At 48.8% G+C, this 26693-nt stretch overlaps 1 protein-coding gene across 6 annotated transcripts in view; it reads right to left on the bottom strand.

Moving 5' to 3' along the window:
* RARB (retinoic acid receptor beta) overlaps window positions 1-26693 on the bottom strand; it is a 725134-nt gene that overhangs the window by 20517 nt on the left and 677924 nt on the right. For all 6 annotated transcript variants that reach the window (XM_072793005.1, XM_072793011.1, XM_072793006.1 and 3 more), the window contains one exon: window positions 9259-9419. In XM_072793005.1, the coding sequence (XP_072649106.1) occupies window positions 9259-9419 (161 nt within the window). The remainder of the gene's footprint in view (window positions 1-9258; window positions 9420-26693) is intronic.

The raw sequence follows: 26693 nt of genomic DNA, 5'->3' as shown, positions 1-26693 counted from the left end.
GTACACCCAGGGGAACAGAGGATCAAGATGTGCGGCCATTCGGGCTGTAATTAAATTTAATAGGCAGTTTATCCAGTTTGTAGGAAGATGACACGGAAGAGAGGCACACAGAGGCGAGCTTACGGCGGGAAATCATTTGACAATGGAGTATCCATCTGGAAAAAAAGACATTGGCCCGACCCAGCGAGTGTGAACAAAACCTTCATCAGCATCCTATGAGGTTACTTCATCACACCCCGGGCTGCGGGAGAGAAGCCTGTCGCACCTTCTATTAAAAATAATGCACAGCCGTCTTAATGGCATGTAAATCTAACTCACTATTATGCAAACCGAAGGGAAGAGGCAGTTAATAAAACACAAAATAACCCGGTGTTTTATTATACCGGGCGCTCGATTCATAGGCATGAGGTTTAAAATGGCTTATATATTATCTGCCGGCGGCAGCAAATGGAGAGCCCTGCTTGTTTGGGGTGGCAAGGAAGGCGGTTCGGGGAGCAGGGAGGGAAGGGTGGGGTTGGGGAGGCCCTTCTGGAACTGGTGGAGGAGTGGGAGGCCAGGGCGGCGGGGGAGGCCCGGGCTGGGGAGGAGCACAGCCTGTGGGGAGCAGCGGGCCCCCCTCAAACCCTGGCTCTCCTCCCATCCCCTGCTCCTCCTAGGGGGTGGGAGCCCCCCTCCAGGTGGGCACCCCACTCTGCCTTCCCACAGGGCTGCGCGGGCCCCCCTGGACACCACGGTGGTCGAGCCGGGCTGCCTGTTGCTCCTGCTCAGCTAAGGGGGAAACGCAGCTCCCCCCAGCAAGGAGCTACGCTGCCCAGGGGGTGCTGGGCGCACCTGCCCGGTGCCTCCTTCCCTGGGCCTGATCTGCCCTCGGCCGCCCGGACAGGCCGACGCCCCTTCCAGTCGCACCGCAGACTGTTCCTGTCATCCGCCTTCCGTGTCCCCGTGGCACACGTGTCCCATGCCACAAGCCCTGGGGCCAGGCCCCCTCCGGAGGGCTTCACAACCAGCTCCCTCTAATCCTCACAGCACCCTCCTTCGGGAAGGCTGTTCCCGGCCCATCCGGCTGGGGTGGAGGCTGAGGCCCAGAGACGTGAAGTCACTTGGGCAAGACGCCCAGCCGTTAGATGGAGGGCACGGGATTCGCACAGGGCAGTGCGGCCGCACAGTCCATGCTCCTGACCCCCATACTGTGCCACCCACCCTCCTGCTCCTCGGTCCAGCTCGGGTTCTGCTTCGTGGCCTGTGGCCTGAACTTTCTGCCTTCTAGAACCTGCTATTGCATTTGTGATCTCCCTCCTGGTTGGAATGCTGGATGCTTCCAGAAGGTGGCTGAAAGATCCCCAGGGTCATCATGAAGAGAACGTTATGTGCCAGGCCGCATCCCTCTGTGGTCAACAAACACGTATCTAGGCACTGTGACAACACGGCCTCAGGAATGTGCCAGCTGGGGTACGTTCATCAGCGGGAGGAGGGCAGTGTCGGGGCCCCCGGCACACTTTTAACATTTCCCTTAAGACCTGCTTCCAACAGGTGGGGACAGGCAGGTTGGCAGCCATCCTGCATTACGGGTGGACAGACAGGCATGGAGCAGCCCATGGGCAGAGAGGGAGAGGGCTCTGAGCAACGGGCCATGGGCAACGGGAAGGGAGAGGCAACAAGGGTCTCGGAGGACCTCCCCAAGAGTTTCTGGGAAGTCTGGCTAGAAGCAAACACGATATCCCTGAAGGTAATGTTTTAGGGGTGCTCCTGTACCCCCATCAACCTAAGATTCTGAGACCCACACATGAGACTAAAAGGGACGGCCGCAGCCTATTCATTGCTGGCGATCCCAGAGATTCAGGGACCTTGGTGGAGTGCAGGGGTATAACCTTTGGAATAGATCGGCTGGAAGGTACAGATCAGTGTTCCAGAGGATGTCCAGGAGGTGCTAGATTTTGGGGTGGTCTCAGCTGCTCTGAAAGTCCACGGATGGCTTCTGGAGTCCCAGGGGCACGTCTAAGGATGAACGAAAGCTCTGCCCTGCTGACCTGCCAAAGCCTGTGGCCGGGCACAGAGCACAGGCTCACCCCCTTGGCCCTGCTTCTTCCGTCTGGAAACCTCACTTGGCCCATGTTCACACACAAACCTTACCCCAGCTCACAAAGGCCCCGCCTGCCAGCCCTCACCTATCTCCTCAGGCTCTGCATCCAGCCCCTCCTCTGCCAAACTCCTGGCCACGCTCATGCTATTCCCTTGACTGAAAACGTCTTTTCCTTTTTCCACCGCCCAGTAAGATCCAGGGAATGTAGCACAGTACCCAGAGGGCACTTTTCACTAAAAGCCAAAGACAAGACGCGTGATGTATACTGCCAGAGGCTTCTAAAAGCTCACAAACATGTGACAACATTTGCTTTTCAGCCAGGCCTCAGAGAAGAGCTGCAAGCCCGGGAGGGTAGGTGTCTGCGCCCTCCGACTTTGCACTCCGTGGGTGCTAGGGTTGAGCTGTGTACCTCTCCTGCCACCGTCGCCACAGAAGACACGTTGAAGTCCTAATCCCTAGTAACTTCAGAGTGTGACCTTACCCAGAAATGGGGTCCTTAACACAAGTTATCAACTGAAAATGAGGTCATTAGGCAGGGCTCATTCTCGTATGACCGGTGCTCCTATAAGGGGACATTTGGAGAGAGACAGAAGCGAATGGAGAGAAGATGGCATGAAAACACTCAGGCGGGAGAAGCCATGTGAAGACACAGGATTGGAATGACACTTCTCCAAGCCGAGTAGTGCCAAGAATGGCCCCCAAGAGCAGAAGCTAGAAGAGGCAAGGAAGGATTGTTCCCTAGAGCCAACGGAGCGAGCATGGCCCTGACATCTTGGTATTGGGCTTCCGGCTTCCGGACTGGAGAGCAATAAATTGCTGTTGACTGAAGCCACCCAGTCTGTGGTACTTTGTTACGGCGGCCTTAGCAGACGAATACAGCAGGGACACAGTCTATGCGTGCTGGAAAATGAAAGAATAGTCGACGTGATACAGGCAGGGCAGGTATGTTTACTGACAGGAAACAGGCTCACAAAAGATAAGAACTGGTTCAAGGTCAGCCAACAGGGAGGCCGGTCGAGTGGAGACTAGAACTCATGACACCCCGTTCATCTTCCCCCCAACCAGGTGCGTCTCTCCTGGGAGGGTGACCTTCTGAGTGTCAGGTTCTGATTCTCTGGTTGATCCCAGTGTTAGTTTGCTAGAATGAAAGCCAAGTGCACCGTGGCCAGAACTACTCACAATATCCTTCCTTTTCTAAAGCAGTTGTTTCCTGGAAAGTCTTTTGGAGGTTTAATGATTTTGTTGGTGGTCATTTTTCTGAGTAGATGAAGGGCTCCTTAAATCTCCATAGCTCAACTCCACGAGCCCCTTGGAGGGCAGCTTATGTGCCATCAAGCTCTGCAAGGAGACGAACAGCCCCCACACGGCGTGCCGAGCAGCGGGATGCGGGAGCGGACAGCCCAGGCTGGGTTCACGCTGCCTGGAGACTGCCTCGCTTGCCCACCTACCACTTTCCCTTCCAAGAACCTGTGTGTGTGACACAGTGTTCCTAACACGATCGAGAGGAGACTGGCCCGTTTTGCACATCCCTCCGCCAGAAACTACACAAGAGGCTGACACAGTTGTTTCACTTAACCTTTCCAGGAACCCACGAGGTGGGTGTCATGCAAATCCCATTACACAGAGGACGGGGCCGAGGTTCCTAGGATGAGTCCGAGGTCATGCGATCTTAGGTAGCACAGGCCAGATTTAACCCTAGGTCTACAAAGTCCAAAAACGCAAACTACATTGTTGCTGGAATGTGACCTCTGGAAGCAGAGTAAATATCCTCAGAACTGGGATGCTGCTTCCTTTGGTTTGCTTCTTCATTCTATTTTGGAGACTCATCTATAAATAGCCACTGGCTTGCTTTCCACTCGCTCCGTGGAATCCCCCTCCAACTCTCCTCGTTTGTGGAGAGGTGATCACTGGTTAGGAACCTTCCCAAAGAGACTAGCTCTGAAGTTTGGAGGTGAGCACCCTGCCCAGGCCTGGGAGTGGAGGGCAGAGGAGTATATATTCCTGCCTCATCACCCACTTCTATGCCCCCTGGGGCTGGGCTATGTGTCCCAAATCTACTGTAATGAGAAAAGAAAAGGGAAGTACTTTTTCAAAGGTCTATAGGTGGGTGGCTAGCTGCCTTTTTAATTCCTCTCTGCCCACTTATTCTAAAGGCATCTGACAGGGAGGCCAGGCTAGTGAGGATGGCAGGAAGTTTCCTTGCAGTGGAAGCAACTGCCTGTCTAAAAAAAGCTCTTAAAAAAAAAAAAAAAAAAAAAAAAAGCTCAACTCAGAACTAAGAGCTTGCCGAGAATGTGTTATGGCTGCTGTTATTTATTTATATCCCCACCTACTTCCAGAAAGGATTTGAAGTTGCTTACAATAAAAACTGAGCTACATCTGTATACAGAGTAGAAATAAAGAGAAAAGCCGGATGAGAGACTGTTATCAGAGCAGATGGGATCCCACAAACGGGCAGCGTGCTTCTGGAAGGAGGTTGGCTGTCCTGTAGTTAAGGATCACCCTCTGGAGAAGGGAGGCTGTATTTCCATTTTCCTTGATGGATGAAAACAGGTGCAGAAAGGGGCACCTGGGTGGCTCAGTCGGTTAAGTGTCCAACTCTTGGTTTTGGCTCAGGTCATGATCCCATGGGTGGTGAGATCGAGCCCCACGTTGGGCTCTGTGCTCAGCAGGGAGCCTGCTGGAGGGTCTCTCAGCCTGCCCCTCCCCCACTCACATGTGCTGGCTCGCTCTCTCTAAAATAAATCAATCTAAAAAACTAGGGGCAGAAATCCCCACAAAGTGCTTAGGATGGTGGACCCCAACTGGGGATGGATGGTGTCTCACCCAAAGAGGGGTGGGTGGGAAGGGGCCTGGAGGCCCTCAGGAACTACCCCCCACCCCACCCCCTGCCACCTTGGGCCAAAAGCAGACCTTGAGACTAGGATTTGAATGCAAGCAGCTTTCTGGGAATGAGTCCCAGGAAGCACCAGAGGAGGGCTGGGGAGGGGAGGCAGCCAGTAAAGACCATCCCTGTGGGCACCTGGGCTCATCTTGCTGGGGACCCCTAAGAAATGGTTTAGAGAACCTAAGAGGTATCTTTCCTAGGGGCAAGGGAGCTGGGGCATTCACCCATCAGCTTCTTTTTGTTCTTGGGTGGGGGATCCCCCAGGAGTGTCAGTGCCCCACATGTGAGCCAAGCGGCTCTAGCAGCCCTCGAGAGCCCTCCCGCAGGTCCCTGGGACTTGCAGTGTGAGCCTCGGGACAGGGCCCTGCCAGCCCCTGCTGCATTCTCCGGGAAGGCTGGGCAGGTAGCCCCACAGCCTGGAGACATGTGGAATCAGACCTGTGGTATAATGGGAACCCAAAAGGAAAGGGAGTCCTGGGGGAGGGAGGGTAGTAGAGACCCTGGTGAGCCTGGCCAGAATCCCTAGCTGCCTTTTGGGGTGGGAGGGAACAGGGGGAGGTCCAGCCTGAAAGACCATTTGGTCTCAGGCCCTGTAGGAAGCTGGGTCACAGCAGGGCGTACATTCTGGGCAGAGGCGATGCTATGCCTTGTGTTTGCCCAGCCCTCCCCTGGAGTACAGCAGACACCATCCAGTTACCAGGTGAGTCGGGGCCTGGTGGACTGTCTAGGCCACACTAAGAAAGCCCCGTCTGGGGAAGAGAGGAGGAGACCCCTGAGACCATAGCAAATGATCCTAAGGATTGTCATAAAATGTGTCTCATCTGATCTGGCTCCGAAATTTCCACTTCCAGGAAGTCCTCCCTGCTTTGTCTCTTTTACTCTTTTCGGGAGCTAACAGTTTGATTTATTCCTGGATAACAGCCACTCCCTCCTAACTAGATGCCCAAAGGCTCCTGCTTCCATCCTGCTTCGTCAACCTCCCCCTTGATGTCTCCAGTGTATGGTGTGGCTACAAGGGCCGTCCCTGGACTCAGGCAGTTCACGTTCAAGTCCCAAGTATTTGCTATGAGACACGGGGCACATTATTTGGCCTTTCCACACACCAGCTTACTCATCTGTAACATGGAAGCAACAACACCTGCTTTATAACGTCCCATAAGGAGGCAAAGAATGAATATTCACAGTACTTAGCAGGGTCCCTGGTACAGAGTAAATGCTCAGTAACTACTAGCTGTAATAATAATGCTGATAACGATAACAAAGACTCCTGAGAAGACTTCCTCTTTCTCTCCATTATTTACAGACTAAAGTACAAATTCCTCAGTCAGTGTTCAAGACTCTGCAAGGCTTTCTTTCGTTCTTTCTGATTTATTTATTCACTTATTTTAGAGAGAGTGAGCACAGGATGAGGGGCAGTGGGAGACAGAGGATTTCAACCAGACCCCCACCCACCTCCACTGAGCAGAGAGCCTGATGTGGGGCTCGATCTCATGGCCTTGATGTCGTGACATGAGCCGAAATCAAGTCAGACACTTAAACCGACTGAGCCTCCCAGGCACACTTGCAAAGCTATTTCTTACTTCCCACTCACTCCCAACACAGTCCCACTAATCCGCTCGCCTCCTTCTGTCCGTCCCCCTGAGCCCATCCTCAGTTGACTTCCTGATTTTCCTAGGTCAGGGTGCATCCAGTTTGATCCTTAGCCCAAAACAGTGCCTGCAGCAGTCGGCAATCGTTAATATTTCTAAAAGGAATAAATGATATGCTCCTCGGCACTGGTTAATCATCTTACTTCTCTGTGGCATCAGATGCACCCAGCATGGGACTAGCTCCCCGGACTATCAGTTCATATCCAGTGGGTGGATGTGGGGTAGATGGTGCTCTTGCCACATCTCTGTTGTATAGGTATTTCCCATCACAGAAGCTTCTCATGAATTGTTGAATTTTTCTGACCGTTTTATATCCTCCCCATTCAACAGATGGGAAAAATGAGGCTGAGAGAAGTTAATAACTTGCACACAGTCACTCGGCTGACTGGTGTTAGCTAAGCAGGATTTAAGCTTCTAGTGCTCTTGCTCTTGATAAAAAGCATTACCTCCACCACCTCTTGGCTCATGGGCCTGCTTTACCTCCTGGGTTAAAACAAAGCTCCCTTATGGCGTCCAGCCTTGCCTGCTCTGTGTCTCTCTGGGCTAGGATATGCTCCCCAAGCTCAGGGGGGGCCTATCCACTGAATCAAGCCTTTTTCGTAGCCTGGGAGGGTAGGTCACCAGCTTTCCACACTGGTGGGTGAAGCACACCCATGTCTCTCCTTCTCCTTGACACCAAGGGCCTGGCTGGGCCCAGCAGGTCATCCTGGGTCCGGCTACTAAGTACGCTTCACGGCGTCTGCTGTTTAGAGTGTGGTCTGCAGGGATCCCTGGGTGGCGCAGCGGTTTGGCGCCTGCCTTTGGCCCAGGGCGCGATCCTGGAGACCCGGGATCGAATCCCACGTCGGGCTCCCGGTGCATGGAGCCTGCTTCTCCTTCTGCCTATGTCTCTGCCTCTCTCTCTCTCTCTCTCTCTGTGTGACTATCATAAATAAATAAAAATTAAAAAAAAAAAAAAATAGAGTGTGGTCTGCAGCCCAGCCGCAGCAGGTCACCTAGAAGCTTGTTAGAAATGCTCCCCCTCCCACCCCGGCCCCCCAGCACCGCCAAACCTGCGGAGTCAGAACCCGCATCTCAATATGATTGCCAGATGCTTCAGAAGTGAGCACACGGAGGTCTGGAGAGCGCTGCTCTAGGACGGTCTTCTGCTTTCTGAGCTGGTCTTCGGCTTGGCGCCATCTAACTCCCGGGCTACCCACCAGCAGCCTTGGGCTTAGCTGGGATGCCGCCCCAGCAGGTTCTAGTACAAATCTGCGCAGCAAACCCCCTGGGCCCGCTCCTGCTTACCATTCCCATTGTACAGAAAGAGCTGTGGCGACAACACCCGAATGCAAGACGCGGGCTCCCTCGGAGCAGCTTCCCAGCCCGGCGCTCACTGTCCTCCTTTCAGCACCAACACTTCAATTCTGGATCGTCAGGAGCTTTCCTCCTGTTCTTTTTCTAGTACGCCAGTCACCAAGCCAGCAAATACGATAACTTGGATTATTTTTTTTTAAAGATTTTATTTATTTATTCATGACAGACACACACACACACACACACACACACACACACACACACACACGGGGCGGGGGGGGGGGGAGAGAGAGAGAGAGAGAGAGAGAGAGAGAGACAGACACAGGCAGAGGGAGAAGCAGGCTCCCTGCAGGGAGCCCGATGTGGGACTCATCCCAGGACCCCAGGATCACACCCTGAGCTGAAGGTGGCGCTCAACCGCTGGGCCACCGGGGCTGCCCATTTTGGATTATTTTAAAAGTACGTTTATCAGCCTTTTAAGCAAGCAACATAAGCTACTTAGGGAGGCCAGAATAGCATTCTAGTTATATTCATTCATTCATTCATTCATTCATTCATTCAACAAAATCTTATTGACTGCCTACCACGTGCCACACACTGCGAATTGATGTCAGCAAACATAATACCCGCAAAAACCAGTATAAAAGACTGAAGTACCTTATGCGTCTCCAGCGACATATTTCAGACCAGTCATCATATGCCACCTGCCCTTGATCCCACATCCTCTCCCGCCTAGCTTCTTTATTTCGACCTGCAGTGAGAGCTATTTCTAATGGAGCTCTGGGAAGCACAGCGGGACCTCCACCTCCCCAGGGAGGAGTCACATCTGTGCTTTTTCCAGCCCTGGCTCAAGGGCTTGACATCCTCTCTCCAGCCGGACCTGGGGCCAGGTTGGACCTTACAGCTGGATGGGTATTTTTAAAACACTGCCTCGTGTCCCCTCTAGGTCCCCACTGGGCTCCGTACAGATGTCTGTCATGACTCCTATAACACCTTATTGGCTTCACGTGTCTCCTTTGCCAGACTGCACGTCCCTGCGAGCAGAAACCTTATCTTATTCACCCCTGTCACTGGCACCCTGCACGCGGCCTGGCACATAATGAGCGCTCATGCTCAGTCTGTGGTTCTTGAGTGAATGCACGCATGCATGACTCGATCGGAGGCAACACCCATCTGACTGTCCACAGATGGCCACATGGAGGGAGGTGGCCACCATGTAGCCCCACTCAGATGTCCTGGGCCACGTCTGGGTGGATGTCCCCTCCGGGTCTGAGGCCAGGGGACAGGGAAGAAGGGAGGGGGCATGAACGCAAGGGCCTGCAGCCTGGGGTGGCAGCGTTTCTTACCGTGGTGTATTTGCCCAGCTGGCAGAGTGAGGGGAAGGTTTCCTGGTGGGCTTTGCGGATCTTCTCCGTGAGATCGTCCAGCTCAGCTGTCATTTCATAGCTTTCCGTGCATTCCTGCTTCGAAGGCTCCTTCTTCTTCTTGTTCCTATCATTCCTGACAGCTGGAAATGAGAGAGAAGGCAAGTCAGTGGTCACTAATGGCCGGGCCTGCGCTGCCTGAGCTGGAAGTTTCCATTTCCTGATGCTGCCTGGACTCACTTGACACTTGGAACAGGAACAGTGGGAAAAGTTGCCATAAACACATCTCCCAAGAAGAGAGGTTTGGTGGCCAGAGGACCCCAGCAGAGAGGGCAGTTTGTCCTTCTGTGTGTATACCTGCCAACCCATTCTTCAAGAAAGGTTAGGCTCACCCAGAAGGCTGAGAGCCTCTGTTTGAGTGGAATGGTCCTCGAACAGACGATTTTTCCAAGCATGTTCTCCCTGGTTCCAGAGGGGCTCCCTGGTTCCAGAGGGGCTCACGAGGCATTACAAGGGAACCACTTGGGCCTGGGAGACATGTCGCTGAACAAAACCTTTGTTGCATCATTAATTAAGATTCCTGGCTAACCCTTCTGGTTTTTGTTGTTATTGTTGTTATTTAGTTTTCTGAATTAACTAACACTTTTGAAGAGATTCATCTTAAAGGTGATGGGATGATAATTTTTGTTCCTTCATGCTTTTTCTGCTTCCTAGACTTTTGGTACTAATCATGTAGTCTTATATTATTATTTATACAGATTACTTATTATATACATTATATATAATATACAAATGAAAAATTATTTGTTGTTATAAAAAGTTATTTTAAGATAATAATCTATGCATTAGGAGCTTTTGGCCTGAAAAGCTATTTGTCCATTCAATATTCGCTTATTCATCTGTAGCTGCTCGACTCCACATCTCATCTGGTCCGCCAGCCCCTTGGCGGGTGTGTGTATTTGCCTCGGCACCTTCCCAGCTGCGGCTACTGCCAGGGAGAGTCCGGACCGAGACCCTGGGGCTGTGGAAGCCCATGCCTCCCCTCACAGTGCAGAGCTCTCAGATGACTTCAAACTGAGTGTAATGCAAAGCTCTGGCCTCTGGTGAAGATCTCCTGGGGAGGGAAACTGAAACCCAGAGTCCAACAGGTAAAACTAGACCACACCAATCCCCTCCGGGCAGTCCACATTCCCTGGGGACCCAGGGGTTGGCAGGCTGGACACCACCTGGCCGTGTATGCCACCACCATGACCTGAGAATCTGTGTTGCAAAATGACCCAGGTCATAATCCGATCTGCCCTAAGAGGATTTGGCCTGCATGGCCTCCCTGAGAGCACCCAGGGTGATCTGAGAACTAGCAGTTCCCTGGGTCTACACCGCGAGGATCCCAAGGCCCCGCACGGGGCAGGAGCTGAGGGCAAGGTAAAAGGCAGGCCTGGGGAGGGCAGTAAGGTGAAAGGAAACAGCTGGGAATGGGGAGGGAGGGAATGAATGGTACCGAACAATCCCAGTGTCTGTATAAGTCCCGGACTCCTGGCTAGGAGGGAAGGCAGTCCAGGAGAATACGCACATTTCTTGAATGTCTTAAGCGCTGTACTGGGAACTGTGTCCACAGTATCTCCCTTAATCCCCTTATCGGGTAGGCAGTTGTAAACTCATTTTACAGATGAACAAACTGAGCATCAGATAGACCAAAGAATGTTTACACAGTTGCCAAATTCTTTCTTCACTTGGACTCACTTATTCCTAAGGGAGTGGACCCGTTGGAGAAGAAAACAATACCTCTCCAGTTGATTCTCTTCCCCCAGGACTCTGAAACAACACTGTTCTTTGGCTCAGAACATTTCCAGATCGAAGGTGAGTGGGTAAAGACAGCGCGAAGTTACTCGGCCTCAAGTGTATTCCTTTCCAGTGCAGCCTGGCCAAGTGCCCAGACCACTCCTAGCAGGTGCGGGACGCCGGGTGAGGGCAGCATGTGGTTTAAAGCAGTGAGAAAGCAAAGAATATAGTCAGCAGGAGAGGACGACGGGAGAGGAGGAGGGTAGTGCTTGGCGGCAGGGATGCCCCGGGGGCTCTCCAGGAGGGCAGAGCCCGGGCCCAGGAGGGGAGGCGGTGGCCAGAAGCCTTGGTGAGAACAGTACGGGCTCTCGGTGTATGTTAGCAGCCCTCTCCTTCCCTGGCTCCTGTTCGTGACCCTTTTTGTTAGTTAACACAAGAATCATCTCGAAGCAGTCGGGGTCCTTCTAAAACAGAGCCCTGAGGGAAGCAGTCTGGCAGTCCCTTGGAAAGGTAAACACAGACTTACCATATGACCCAGCAGTCCTAAGCCCGGGTCCACCCAAGAGAACAGAAAATAGATGTTCATGCAGAACTTGCGCACAAATGTTCACAGTGGCATGACTCAGAATAGCCCCAAAGTGGAAACAACCCACATGCCCATCAACTGATGGACACCCAAATGTGGCAGTGCCACACAGTGGAACAGTATTGGCCATAAAGGAAGGACTGACACATATTACAACATGGATGAGCCCCATAAACATCATGCTCCGTGCAAGAAGCCGGTCGCCACAGGCCACTTATCATATGATTCCATCTGTGAGATGTTCAGAGAAAGCAAATTCATAGACACAAGACAGATCACTGGTTGCCAAGGGCTGGGGTGTGTGGATGATAGGGAGTGACTGCTGACCGGCATGGGGTTTCTTTCTAGGGAGATGAAAATGTTCTGGAATTAGGCAGCAGTAATGGCTGTCCAACCTTCTGAACATACTACAAACCACTGAACCGAACACTTAAAAATGAGGAATGTTACGCTATATGAATCATACCTTAAAACCAGAATAACAAAACCCCGACCCCTGAGGGAGGCCACAAGTCACTGAACACTAGGAGCTGCTCTGACTGGAGGCAGAAGCCAACATGGCAGCTTGGACCACTTAACACAGCAGTGATACACCTTATAGGTTGCTTAGCAAGGGCCAGCCATCACCATAAGCAACACAGAGTTCTAGTTCCCTAAATTCCACAGTGAACTGGATGAGGTAGGCATTAAAATTCCACTTCTGTACTCTCAAAGCTTGAGGCCCAAGATCACCATGTTTGAAAGTAGTCAAGCCAAGATTTCAGTGGGATATACAGAATGGCAGAGGGAGGACCCGCACACACGCACGCGCGTGCACACACACAATTACCCATAGTCCCATCCCCAGGTATGTCTGGAGGACTTGTGTCCACGCTTGCCAGCATTCTGCTTCTCCGTCCACCATCCACTCACAGCCCCCTGGAAAATCACCTGGGAAACTCATGTGAGGCAACACAGCCCCCCAAGAGGTTACCTGCAATGTGCGAGGGGCACTCTGTGAGCTGCCGCCACTGAGCATCCACGCCAAGCCAGATAGGGACAGATGAGGTCAGGTGGGAAGGTGGCCCTGGAGAGCTGTACCAGGGCACCCAGTGGGGGAACTCGGTTGGGTCGTGTAGAGAGCACCCACCATTTACAAAAATAACAGCTGTAAAGCCAGAGCTCCATCTTCTGTGCTTTGAGGCCCAAACTCTGAGCACGCTTTACCAGCTGACTGGTTGCCAGGGGACCCGTGCGTAACCGCAGGCTCCCTTCCAGATAGATCCTGACCTCCCAAGGCAGAGTGCCTCTCCTACTGTCGCCATGATCAGAGGATTCCTGAGTCTTTCGGGAACTCCTCAGCAACGGCAAGATGCAATGACCCCTCTGGTGATAATGCCCCAATTATGTAAAGGGCCAGAAGTTGATGGATGAGTCTTCTAAACACATGGCTTCAGCAACTGCCTTGCTCAATGGTTTTAAACTGCCGTGAATTGCAGACAGGGTATCTGGGCGAGGCACGGGACACCATGAGCTTGCCTGCATGTAGGGTACCGGTGTGGGGCAGGGGGTGACACAGGTGCTGCAAGGGGACCAGGGACTCGGTGCAAACACTGGCTTCACCACCCTTTCAGGGGATCCGGCCCCTCTCAGAGCCTCTCCGAAAGCAGCAACATGCTCCCAGAGACATGTGGACACCCTGCTAGGTGGGAAACAGTGAGTCTATTGTAAAGGCTTATGCAGGCTGGTCATACAGGAGGAAGAATTTCAGGCCCTTCCATGTGGAAATGGTAGATCTGAACATGAGGATCTGTGGGCTTTATCATGAGGTTCATGGCTGCAAGTGGCAGTGATGCTTCAGAAGAGCTGCCTGGTAGCGGCCCCAAATGAGCAGATGGACTCATTTGTTCCTTCATTTTCTGTCCATTCATTCATTCGGATATTTTTTGAGCATCTAGTATGTACCATCTGCTGCAGGGATGAAACAACGGGTGAGCCACACAGATGGTTCCTGCTGCCATGGAACTCACTTATGGTGAGAGACAGACATTAATCATACAATAGCAACAGTAACAATAATAATATTGGCATCGCTGTTATGACATGTACTGTGACTCACACTGGCGCATTATCATAATACCGGAAATGTTCATTACGGCTACTGCAGCAGCAATGGGCACCGATAGAAGCCTTCTATTCACATTAGACCCTTCAACAACCTGAGAGCGAAGTATTGTTATTATGCCTGTTTCTCAGATGAGAAAATTGAGGTGCAGAAAGCTAAGTAGCCTGCCCAAGGCCGTGCATCCTGTCAATGACATAGTTGGAATCTGAATTCAAAAGACCTGGCACCGGGCCCCTCACTCTGAACCACTGTGCTCTGTCCTGTCACATATATTCACGATCCTGCTGCATGTTGAGTGCCGTGAAGGCTGCTGTGTATGTATTACCGGCGTGTGCATGTAGGGGCAGGGGGGCAGATCCAGGATGGGAAGGCTGAGGCTGGGGAAGGGGGAAAGCGAGCTGAGAGGAGGGATGGGAAGGTGGGTGGGGAGCCTGGGGAGTCTGGGCTGTCTAACTCATGCCTGGCCCCAAAGGCTGCCTGTGATGTCGGCGGCTGGCCTCTTCTTCCAGCCCAATGGAAGTGATGCTGGCTGGCATGAGCACCAATATACCTGTGACGGATCAGGGTGTTGACAAGCTGCTCTCAGGCACAGTGCAACCCTGGGAAGGCTTGGGCAATGAGATGCGGAGGGTGGGGGGCCTATACTGTTACCTCTGCATCAGAGCGCCTATCAACAAGTGGAGGCCAATTACTGTTCCAAACAGCTCTCCTCTCCCAGTCTGAATAGGCAAGGGTCCCATTTAGTCTGTGTTTCCCCGGGGCGTAATACAGTGTTTGGCCCACAGGGGGGTACAAAAACTGTTTTGTGAAGGATGAAGTGAACATGTGACAAAGTATGGAGTTTGGTCAGCCGCCAGGGCCTCTGTGCGTAACATGGAGCTCACCTGAGCCTCTTTCTTCCAGCCATTAAAGGTCTTATCACCACCTCAAGACCTGCAGGGGATTCAGGAACCACTCTCTACTCCTGCGGCACGAGCCGGCAGGCTGATAAAGCAGGTGAGGCATCCAAAGGGTCATGAGCATGATTTACACACCTGGGAGAACCGGGCCTGATGTCTGCAAAGCGCCTCTTGGACGCAAGGTGCTCCATAAAATATCAAGTATTCTCCTTGTGAGGGCCAAGTGCCACAAATCAGATTTGGTGGCATAAAAGTAACATATTTATGATCCACTATCATATTGCAAATGAAATGAATGTAATAAAAGTGTCACTTATACAAATACCTCTGATGTACGGATCTCGACCTATGAATATGAAAACAGACACCCAAGCACTTTTATTTGAATGTCTAATCATGGAAATAAATGAAGTCATGTTCATTTTAATGTGTGCACTTGTGCATGTATCTAGAATATTGATTTCCACGCACACAATAAAAATGTAATGCAGGAAACATGCAAAAGATGTGGATTTCACTTGGATTCAGGAAGAGATGAAAACAATGCTTCACTAAAAATTCCCTGACATCAAAGAAAGAAGGAAAAAAAGAAAGAGAAAAGGGGAAATACAATTGGCAGAGTTTTGTCCGTAAAGTTCTCTATATTCAGTTTAGCAAAGGAAGCATAACGGTCTATTTATTCTTGCTTGAATATTAAAGTCTGGAATTCGTTCATCTTGACTCTTCATCTTGCTAACTACAGGAATAATGGGTCACAGTTGGTGATTTGAGTTATCTGGTCGCCCTGCGTCGGGGAGAGCCTGTAACTAACACACCAATACAATTAAAGGAAAACCACCAAAACCAGAGTTTAATCTTAGTATGAAGAAGATTTTCTGAACTAATTATGGAAATGAACTGGAAATGAATGGACCCAAAGGCAGGCAGATCTATGAGTAACAGAGATACCTTTTCCCATAATTTCAGGACTTGGGGGTTGGTGCTCAAGAGCAGAGCAGGTCCCACAGCAAAGCTGGGTGGAGTCGGGGTGAGCCAATCCTGCCTCGAGATCAGAATCACCTCAAAGGTACAGACTGTGCCTGCACCAAGAATAGAATTCCATGGAAGCCTAGCAGAAGTTTGAATGAAATGTACCGAGAGGGCAGCCCCAGTGGTGCAGCGGTTTGCACCGCCTTTGGCCCAGGGCCTGATCCTGGAGACCCGGGATCGAGTCCTGTGTCGGGCTCCCCGCATGGAGCCTGCTTCTCCCTCTGCCTGTGTCTCTGCCTCTTTCTCTCTCTCTGCCTCTCGTGAATAAATAAATTCTTAAAAAAAAAAAAAAAAAAAAAGCAAGAAAGAAATGTACGGAGAAAGGAGGTTAGTGAAGGAGGCTGCGGCTCAGGGTCCCGGCCTCGCCCGAGAGCGCGGCTCGCTGAGCGCCGCGGTGACCGGACGGCTCTGGCCTGCCAGGCAGCGGCGCTGGGGCTAAGGACTTGCCAGGGCGATGTGACCCCCTCCCCGCTGGTGCAGAGTGTGAAGGATGGCCTAGCTTTCATGGGGCCAGTAACAGAGCAGGGAGCATACTTAGAATTTTTACGGAATATTAAATATTCAAGTCATGGGGGAAATCGTCTGGACATAGCATTCTGAGAGTTTAACAAGGATCTACCAGCCTGGCTCAGCTGCTTAGAGTTATTCAAAGCACTTACAGAAAATCCCTGAAATATCAGAACGCACCAATGCCAAATACCTCTTTCTAGTCAAAGTGGTATATTATACTAATAAAACTTTGAAAACAGTTTTAAACCCATTTCCCCCCTCACTGGTTGCTTTTAGGTCTGAAGATTGTGCCTCCTTTCAAGCGGTGAGCCTTCCCCTTTTATTTCCCAAATATGTTCTCCTTCCTCTGTCCGGCCTGCTGTGGCCAGCCCTGCCACGGCCACTTACTTTTCTGGGCAGGCCCCACGTGGTGGCTGTCCTTGCAAGGCAAGAGATACGAAGTTTAGAGGCTATTGCTGGTGACAGATCCTTTCCTTTGGACAAGAGTCTTGTGTGAACTATAGGAAATATCCTAAGTTCAACTCCAGAGATGAGACACAATAAAACATTCCTGTGTGATGTTTAAAAACAGGAACTTTGACAATGAGCAGCTGAGAAAGTGCATAGTGCCTCTGAGATGCCCTCTTTCAGAATCAGTGCAGCTTCTCTGCACGTTCCCTCCGGCAGCAATGGGCTACTGTCGGTGATGGCATTCCCTAAGTCCTGTCCATGGGAGGAGGATGTGTCCTTGGCTTTGTATTTATGGCAGTTATCCCACATGACTGAGGCTGAGATGAACGTCTTAGAAAAAGGAGAGTTTGGCATCTATTCCCATAAGCCACACTGTGGGCAGCAAGGTCTTTGTCATGTCAATCTGAAGTTCACCATATTCAAGTTTGTTGAAGTTCAACGTGCCCTCATGTATCTGAAAGACTGTGGTCGTGTTTTTTTCTTTTTTTTAATAAACTTTGTAAAAATGCAGCCAATCTCAGATTTGGGAATCTATCATTTTCAAGTAAGGATCCACATATGTAGGGTAAATGATTGAGCAGAGATCCAGGCACAAGGACAGCCTTTCAAAGCAGTATCTGCCTGGGGGGTGGGAAATGACAAAACGAAATTTCCCAGCAGCAGACTGTTCCAGATAAACATGTATCCTGCTCTGTGTCATGTATATTCTTCATGGCAAGTTACAGGCTTTCAAGCATTAAACAAGAATCTTTATCATGGTAAATTCCAATGGTCAGAATTTTCATTGCTACTGTTCTCTAAACCCAATTAATTTTCAAAAAATGAATTGCAGTTTTCCTTGACATTCTTATATTTTCCCCTCTTAAATTTTTTTTTTAAAAGATTTTATCCACTTATTCATGAGAGACATGGAAAGAGAGGCAGAGACATAGGCTGAGGGAGAAGCAGGCTCCATGCAGGAAGCCCAATGCGGGACTCAATCCCGGGACTCTGGGATCACGCCCTTTGCCAAAGGCAGAGGCTCAACCACTGAGCTACCCAGGTGTCCCAAAATGTTTTTTAAAATAGAAATGAGGTACTTCACTTAGTCTGGAGGCTCAGCAATTCCTCTTGGGGAGTATGACACTTTGACAAACCCTGCGGAACTGGAGGGTCAGGAAGCTCTAGAGTGCTAGAAATTTGGGTGATGTTTGCATGTGGTTTGACCGCCATGGTGGCCCTAATCTGCTGTGTCTTCTTATTGTACCCTGTTTGCACTGACTTTGCAGCTCCTCCCATTAACAAGTGGAGACTATTCCACAGCCCATTTATCTGGGATGGCCTGTGACTCACTTAAACCAACAGTATGCAGTGGTAATAATGTTATACCATTTCCAAGCCTAGACATCAAGAAATCTTGCACACTTCTGCATGTTCCTCTCAGAACCTCATCACAGTGTGTGAACAAGTCTAGGCTAACCTGCTGGAAAATGAGAGACCATCCAGAGGAGAGCCCAATTAGTCGAGTTAAGACCACCTGAGATCAATCTAGAGCCAACTTGCCCATGAACCTGGGAGAGCATTCAGGAAGATGAGTAGAATGCTTACTCAATCTGAAGCTGACCACTGGCTCAGGAGAGAGCCCAGTGAACCCAAAAGTACCACCCAGCTGATCAATAATTTTGTAACCAATAATAAGTGCTTATTGTTTCAAGTCATTGAGCTTTGGGATGGTTTGTTATACAGCAATAACTAACTGATATGGTCTGTGTAAGGAGTATTTATGCAACAGTAGCACATGCCTACATGTTCTTTTGCTCCATAGTATGTCTGAATCAATGGTTGCTTTTATTCAGTGGTTAAGGCAAGAAAGAAGACAATCTGTCATTCCTCCAACTCAAGGTTCAAGATCTTACCCATATCTGCTACAACACACAGAAGTTATGAAACTGTTCTCCATGGTCTCAAATAATATGAAAGGTACAACAGATAAGTGGGAAGGACTGGGCTAAAATTCCAGTGGCCTGCATTGAGTTCATCATTTACTACCTGTGAAAACTCTGGATAGTCTCTAAATGGTCCCAAGCCACAGCTTCCTCATCTGAAAAATGGGGACATTCATGTTTTCCATTATATACAGGATTTTAACATACATTTAGATATGTAAATGATTGCATCACAGTGTAATATGTAATAAAATAGTGGGAGCCCCACACCAATTTCTTATCACCAAACAGTTACTGAATCCCTGTAGCTACTGAAGATACTAAGTCAAATAAAGCATGCTTTATTCCTCAAATGAAATGCACATGATATATAATATAAACTATGACGGTTTAATATACATGTAATGATTTGAAATGATATGTTAATGCAGCGGTGGAGAAAGAAAAGAGAAAGAAACAAGGAAAATAAGGAAGAAAGTAAAGGAGAAAGGAAGGAAAAAATTTTTATACAAGGCAAGACCAGTGCCCCAGCCTGGAGATTAAGGCGAAGATGGAGGATAGGTAAACTGAACAGTTTTTAGACTTTCAATGGGTTCATCTCAATGGCAGGGCTTTCCATGTGAACTTGACTTAGTAAATGATGTGACCATGTTCACCTACTTGGGATCCAACTTTTCCAGATACTCCTTGACACACTTGACGAACCTCTGCCTGCACCACCCATGTGTCAGTGAGGCGTTCAAAAGAGATAGACAAATGTCTGCATGTTTGCCTAATGTGTGCCAAATACCCTATTTAGGATATTACTGTAGAGAACTGCCTGCATGTTGTCAAATCAATTTTAGAAACCCAAATCCCCAGAGGAATGGTCTACATGTGAATGTGTGGTTGTATAAATTATATACCTAGTTTAAATGAAAAACTCTCACTTTAAGGCATTTCAATGATTTATGCCAGCCTATATATCCCTAAGTGATTCTCACTGGTATCCCTGAAGCACTAAGCATTCTAAGGCTTTTAGGAATCACCAAATAAGTATATTTCAGTTCAGCTTTTATTCTAAATGCAATCTATTAGTTTTAATTTTTAGAGAATTGGTAATCCATGTATGTTAGCCTACTATTGGATATAATTAGTCAATTAGCCATAACCTCCTTTCCTAATAATTTGAATTAATTTAAATTTACTGTTGACATTTTGGGAGGCTATCTTAGTTCTCAGCTATTTAAAAAGGCATGTTTACAATGGGTGGGAGTGTTACCACTAAAGTTTCTCTTAACTGTAGGGTTTTATTCATCCATCCATCCATCCATCCACCTATCCATTCATTTACACAGTCTACCTGTCCATCCTTCATCTATCCATTTGTCCATCCACTCAGCTGTTCATCTGTTCAACTGTTTATCCCTCCCTCCCTCCCATTGTTTTCTTTCATTGAACTGTCTATCCATTTATCCATCCATTTGTCTATACTTTCATCTATTTATCTATATACCTACCCACTCATCTATTCATTTATTTAGTTCTTCATCTGTTCAAATAATAACTATTTTAAGAGATTCACATTCTAGTAAAAGATAGTCACCTAAACAAATAACTATCATGCAGTGAGCTAGATGCCAGAACATTCATTCGCTGATTGGAGCAGCAGGAGTATAAAATCTGAGGTGTATGTTGTGAGATGGAACTTAGACCCACAGATGAAGGAGCTACTAGGTTCAGTCTGTGGGAGTCATGAAAAATGTCACAGTACAGAGGAATTTTGAGCTGAGTGTTCTATAGGAGTACCCTAGGCCTTATTCATTTGGGTGTCCTCAGAGCAGTGTGTTTTCCAAGGACACTCAACAAATATTCCTTAAATGAATAAGGCTTGAAGGGGCAGGAGATACTCGGGATGATGAAAGCAGTATGTGAAAGGCCTAAGGGTCAAAACAACATAGTTATATGAAAGGGAAGTTAGTTTTCAGATGGCTTTTAAAGGATGGGTCTCAGTGGGGAGGTAAAAAGAGATGGGAAGAACATTTTGGATGGGGAGATAGGAGGAAATGTTTCCAGAAATGTCTGCATCAGGTCTGTAGAAGAGCAAGGTGGCTGATGTGCCTAGAGGAAAAAGTGGAGACAGGGGATTGGTGGGAAGAAAAGATTAGATTGGTATAATGAGGACGGGGAGAAAGGGGATTTGTAGGGATGCACTCCAAGGAAGACATCTGCTGGGCTTGTAATGGGCTAAATATGGGGGTTGGAGAAGACCTGGAGGTACCAATAATATTTTAAGCCTGGTACTGGGATATTGAGAGTTTCCCAAATAAAAGTGGGGAAGCTGGTAGGAAGACAGTATTCGGTTTGGGGCAGGAAAATGATAAGTGTGGCTTGGGGGAACGTGAGACAGGAATCCAGGTGGCAAGCCCAGAGGCTCTTTGAGAGATGGCACTATGGATCAGACACGAGAACAGGAAGTTAGATTCTTTAGGAGTTGAAATCTGAGAGATGACTGTCCTAAGTCAGGAGGGGGGCGGTGAACAGTATGAGAGAGAGGAAGGAGGAAAGGAGGCTTAGGAACTGATCCTGGGCAGCTGCTGGCAGTTGGTGGGGAAGAGAAGACGACACGATGATGGAAGCAAATGAAGGGCGGGCAGGAAAACGGGGATCCTAACAATTCACCAAAGCCAGTGGGGAAAAGGACTGGAAGCAGCAGCAGCAGCCTGGCCGAGCATCCACTGTAGCTGACAGTCAGAAGGAATGAAGAGGAAGCAAAGTTCATTGGTTTTGGCAATGGGGAAAGTGGCGACTTTCGAGAGAACATTTACAGCAGAGCCACAAGGATGGAAGCCAGACTAGGGGCGGGGAGGGTTAAGAGGAGGCCAGAGGAAGCCCTTCAAAACTGAACCTAGGAAATAAACTTGAGTCCAGGCACTTGAAAACTTGTTTTTCTATAATCAAACCTGTAAGAGAAGGTCAGTAGAACCACCCGTATTTACAAACACGAAAAGCTGTACGGATCTCCCAGAGGATGAGAAATTGTTCACTCGTAGAGGCTCCCTGGGAGGTCAGCAGGAGCAGAAAGATCCTGGAAGACGCACTCACTTATGTTCTGTCCATGCAGAGAAGGAAAGCAAGGGGGGGCTGCAGCCAAGCCGAGGCTGCAAGGCGGGGGTCTGTGCAGGCAGGGGCAGAGCAAGTCTGGCGGCGTGGGGCCTGGACGGGAGCGACAGGGCAGCCCTGAAGCTCTGCAAGCGGGGCCCGGGCTCGAGGTCAGACTCCGGCTGGACCACAGCTCACGTGATCCTGCGGATCTCACCAAGGAGACTTGGGTTTCGGCTTCCTTTGGGGTGCTAGTGGCAGTGATGTTAGCAGAGTTGCCTTTGAGAAAGGCCCCTCGGTTCGTGGTGAAGAAATGGGTGGCGGTGGATAGAATGCTGAGTTGGCTTCGAGAAGTTCCAAAGAGGGCAAATGTCTGAACCGGGGCAGGACTGTGGGGACGGGTCAGGGTAAGAGACGTGGGGCGCCGGGCCGTGGGAAGGGGAAAGCGGAGCCTGGCTGGTCCCCGGTTTGGAGAATGATGGAGGGACAAAGGAGGAGGAACACGATGTATGGAATTCTCAGGGCCCGTGTGCCTTAAATGCCATGTGGCCAGAATTCAAACCGGGTTCTAACTCTGAACTCCACATTGCTCATGAAATAACTCTTGAATCAGTTTCCTTTTATTTTTTTAAGATTTTATTCATTGATTCATGAGAGACAGAGAAAGAGAGACAGAGGCAGAGGCAGAAACTGGCTCCATGCAGGGAGCCCGACGTGGGACTTGATCCCGGGTCCCCAGGATCAGGGCCTGGGCTGAAGGCAGGTGCTAAACCGCTGAGCCACCCGGGCTGCCCATCAGTTTCCTTCTAAAAAGTTTAGTGTTAGGTGCCTGGGTAGCTCAGTGGTTAAGCATCTGCTTTTGGCTCAGGTGGTGATCCTGGGGTCCTGGGATCAAATCCTGAATTGGGCTCCCTGTAGGGAGCCTGCCTCTCCCTCTGCCCATGTCTCCGCCTCACTCTCTCTGTGATAAATAAAATCTTAAAAAAATAAAAGTAAAAATAAAAAAGATTAAAAACAAAAAAAAAAACAAAAAAAACCAAGGACTATAATTAAGGAACTTTCCTACTTGGCCTGGGTTGCCGTGAATGCTATGGAGAGGTCACTTTCAGGCCACATGTGTGACTAAGAGAAAACGTTAGAAATCAAACAGCAGACACAAGCCACAGCCCCCAAGTCAATCTCAGTACGTGAAGTGCCGGCCAGATTGGAGCCAACTTAGCCTTCCCTCGAGTGAACTTATCAGTTTTTCAATATAAATAGATCATCCTAAATTGTCCTCATCTGTGAGGGATTGCTAAAATCTTATTTAGTTCACAAAAATCCTTTTTCTGGCCTACACAACTTTAATTCTCAGGTATTTATTTCTCCAGAGCGTCGTTTGGAAAAGAAATAAAGCCATCTTCCCCATCCTCTCTGTTGCTCCCAGCCATGTACTTGGATGCCTGACATGAGCAGAGAACCGAGTCTCTATTCCTGGGAACGCTTCGGCTGCGGGGTCAAAAAAAAAAAAAAAAAAAAAAAAAAAAAAAAAAAATTCCAAGAAATCCAAGAACTGACACACGACGTTCCTGCCAGACCTGCACAATTCACTTCCTTCTGCCCTTCCTTTAACACCCACACCCACACCCAGAACACACTTTTCTTTCCTTTTAATCAAAAAGACATCTGCCCAGGCCTTCTAAGGTAGACCCAGCTGTCAGGGCTCAGGGGAGAGAGGGGAGCATCTAGAACAGAAAGCAGTGGAGGATCCCCACCTCCCACCCATGGCCACCTATTTCTCACCAATCCATATGTTGGGGTGTGGTCATCAGTAAAGACAGCATCTGGGACCTATTGGGAAGAGAGCTCCCCATCCAAGAAACCATGAAGGACACACAAGGAGGTCCTGGGGTGCAGGTTGTCAATTCTAAACATGGTCATTAATTTAAAAATATTTACCAGGTGCCTGTGTTTCAGGCACCGTTCCAGGCACCGGGGGCATAACTGAACAAAACAACGTTCTTGGCTTCTCAGAGTTTATTTTCTTCTTGGGGGAAGGCCATCAATAAGCAAATGCAAATGCCATATAATGTCAGATCATGACAAGTGTCATGAAGAAAAATCACAGAGGGGACAGAGAAGGAGCAGGGGATGCTGTGTAAGGAAGCGTGGGCAGGAGAAGCCTCTTTGATGAGCAGTAGCGTGGATGGCTGGAGGCGGAAAGGATCGCGTGTACTGGGGCAAAGAGCTTGTCATGTAAATTAAAACTCCAAGCTGGAATAGCTATTGGTTAATCTGCTTATTCACTTATTCAATAATTTAACTCAAATCTTTATAGGGAACCTATGCCGCCCCGTGCCTGGCACTGTGGCAGCTGCTGGAGATGTTGACAGTGAGGGAGGCCACGGGTTCTCTCATCAAGTCTCAGTCTAGACCAGGGGTGGCAAACTTTTTCTGTAAAATGCCAGGTAGCAAATAGGTAGTAGGCTTTGCAGGCCTTAGAGACTCTGTTGCTCACTACTGTGCCATTGTAGGGCAACAGGAGGCAGGACTGGACGTCAAGGAAGAGCACGGCGGTGTTCCAATAGAACTTTCTATTCCCAAAACAAGCAGGGAAGCCGGATTTGGATATAGGATGCTGAATGTAGTTTGCAGACCCATACTTTAGAAACTGTCCTTGACTGTTAAGAAGTTGTTTGTGCAATAAATCCAAATTAGGGAAGAAAGTACATTTAACAAAAAAGAAAACATTTTAATACCCACCTTCTCCCATGTCTGTCTTCTGGTTTTATTTCAGTTATCAGGCAACATAACAAGTGCCAATTGTTGTTTTTTTGTTTTTTTTTTTTTCTCCTGCCCAGCAACAAACCCGTGCTCCCACAGACAATTTCTTCTGGGAAATCTCCCTTCCCTTACCCTGATAATGGCCTGTGGTATTTCCAGACCCCTGGTCCAGGGGAGAGGCAGGCTCTTCTCAGCTAACCCATGTGTGGAATAATGGCTTATTACACCCCAGAGCAGTAAGGGTAACAGAGATATAGGACACTGGCTTCCACCCAGTGGGAAGTGGAGAGGGGAGGGTGGCCAGAGAAAATCTTCCCATGATAAGGAAGATCTGAGCTGAGTAGCAGCCAATTAGGTGAAGAACATTCTAGGCTGAGAGAAAGCAGGAGCAAGATCTTGGGAACATAAGGAGACCCAAGCACTTGAGGCTGTGGTAGCTGAGAGGTGTTCTGGAGATGTGAGTGACGTTTCAGTTCTCATCAAGCCTCATAAAAAGCATGGCCTCCAAACCTGCCAGGTTATAGTGGCATCCGATGACATTCTCTGCAAATACGAATTCTTCTTCAATAAGGAAGTGCTCATAGTTTCTCTCAAGTCCTGGCACTACCAGCTGCTGTTTGGGAAGGTGGCTTAGTCCAAAAAAGAATTTCACGGAGAGCTAAATCCATTTCACACAGAGCTGGCGGGAAGATGTAAAGATTCTGGGAATTCTCCAAAGAAAAGTTATCTGCTGTCCTGCCTAACCTTCCTCTTGGGGATGTTGAAGGGTGCACCTGGATCCTGGAGGCAAAGGCCACCCCCTACCAGCAAGTCTCCCATCCCATGAAGACTCAGTAAGGTTCGGACACTGGAAAAGTCTACAGGCTGCAAACCAAAGGAGTTCTGTTTTATTTACCCAGGTCCATCCTGAAAAAAACCCAAGACAAAACACACAAAAGATGGCAGAAAAATATTTCCCTAGGAGTAAAATTTTAAAATATTTAAAAATGATTTTATATTTAAAAATTACTGAATTTTAAATTGTTTAAAAATTAAAATTTTAAATATTTTAATTGAAAAATAAAAATTTAATATTGAAAAATTAACACTGTTGCTTTTCATGTGTTTCATATAATACACCAAGTGAATTATACTTTGCACATCTCCTTTGTAAGGTTTCTGTTTTTATATTTTAAAGCTTCAAATCACAGAATCGTACCTTAAAGGGTCCATCATGAACTTTCCCTGTCTTGACAACTGACATACATGTTTATATTCAAGCACATTACAGAAAATTTCAAACAAAAAGCAGAAAGTAGAGAAAATAGTATAAGTAATGAGCCCCCATCCACTCAAAGCCCACAATCAATTATCACTTTACTAGGCCTATCGTCTTTCCTCTCTACTCCCATCCCTTCCTCCAGATTATTTTGAAGCAAACTTGATGTTGAGTGTTTTCATCTGTACATATTTCAAACTCCTTTCTTTCATAACTTTTTTTTCTTTTTTGAGAGGGAGAGAAGTAGAGGGAGGGACAGAGGGAGAAGGAGAGGGAGCTCCTAAGCAGGCTCCATGCCCAGTGCGGAGCCCAAAGCGGCCCTTGATCTCACGCTGAGATCACGACTTGAGCCCAAATCAAGAGTCCATGCTTAGCCACCCAAGGTTCCCTGTTTTCATAACTTTTTATCACATTCTTGCTTCACTCTGGGGGAAAAGGTGAAATATTTTCTCCTTTATTTATTTTTATTTATTATTACTTTTAAAGATTTTATTTATTCATGAGTGACACACACAGAGAGAGAGAGGCAGAGACATAGGCAGAGGGAGAAGCAGGCTCCATGAAGGGAGCCTGATGTGGGACTCGATCCCGGGTCTCCAGGATCACGCCCTGGGCCGAAGGCAGGCACTAAACCGCTGAGCCCCCCAGGGATCCCCTATTTTCTCCTTTAGATAGAATTTAGTAGGGAGAGAAGTCAAAGGTGAGAACTGATGGTCTAAAAACACAGGAGGGGAAACCCGAATGAAAGAGACAGTGCAGGTGCCCCCCTGACCTTGATGTACTCAAAGCAGAGGCAGCTGGAAACATCCAGAGCATAAGCAGAGGGAACAAGTTGTCCTAAGCAGCCACCGACATGAGGGGTGTTGCCCTCTTCTTCACCAAGTCCCTTCCACTTAACGACCAAGTCAATTTCAACAAGAGTGGGCAGTCCTGCCCCCAGCCCTTTCCCTACCCCTGCTTCACCACTTTCATTATTTTGAGAAACATATGGCATGACTTTGCGTGCATTTAAGGTTGGCCAGACCTGAAGCTG

This window comes from Canis lupus, chromosome 22, assembly GCF_048164855.1.
Source record: "Canis lupus baileyi chromosome 22, mCanLup2.hap1, whole genome shotgun sequence".
NCBI classification, from domain to species: domain Eukaryota; kingdom Metazoa; phylum Chordata; class Mammalia; order Carnivora; family Canidae; genus Canis; species Canis lupus.
This window is presented reverse-complemented; position numbering and strand designations above follow the sequence as displayed.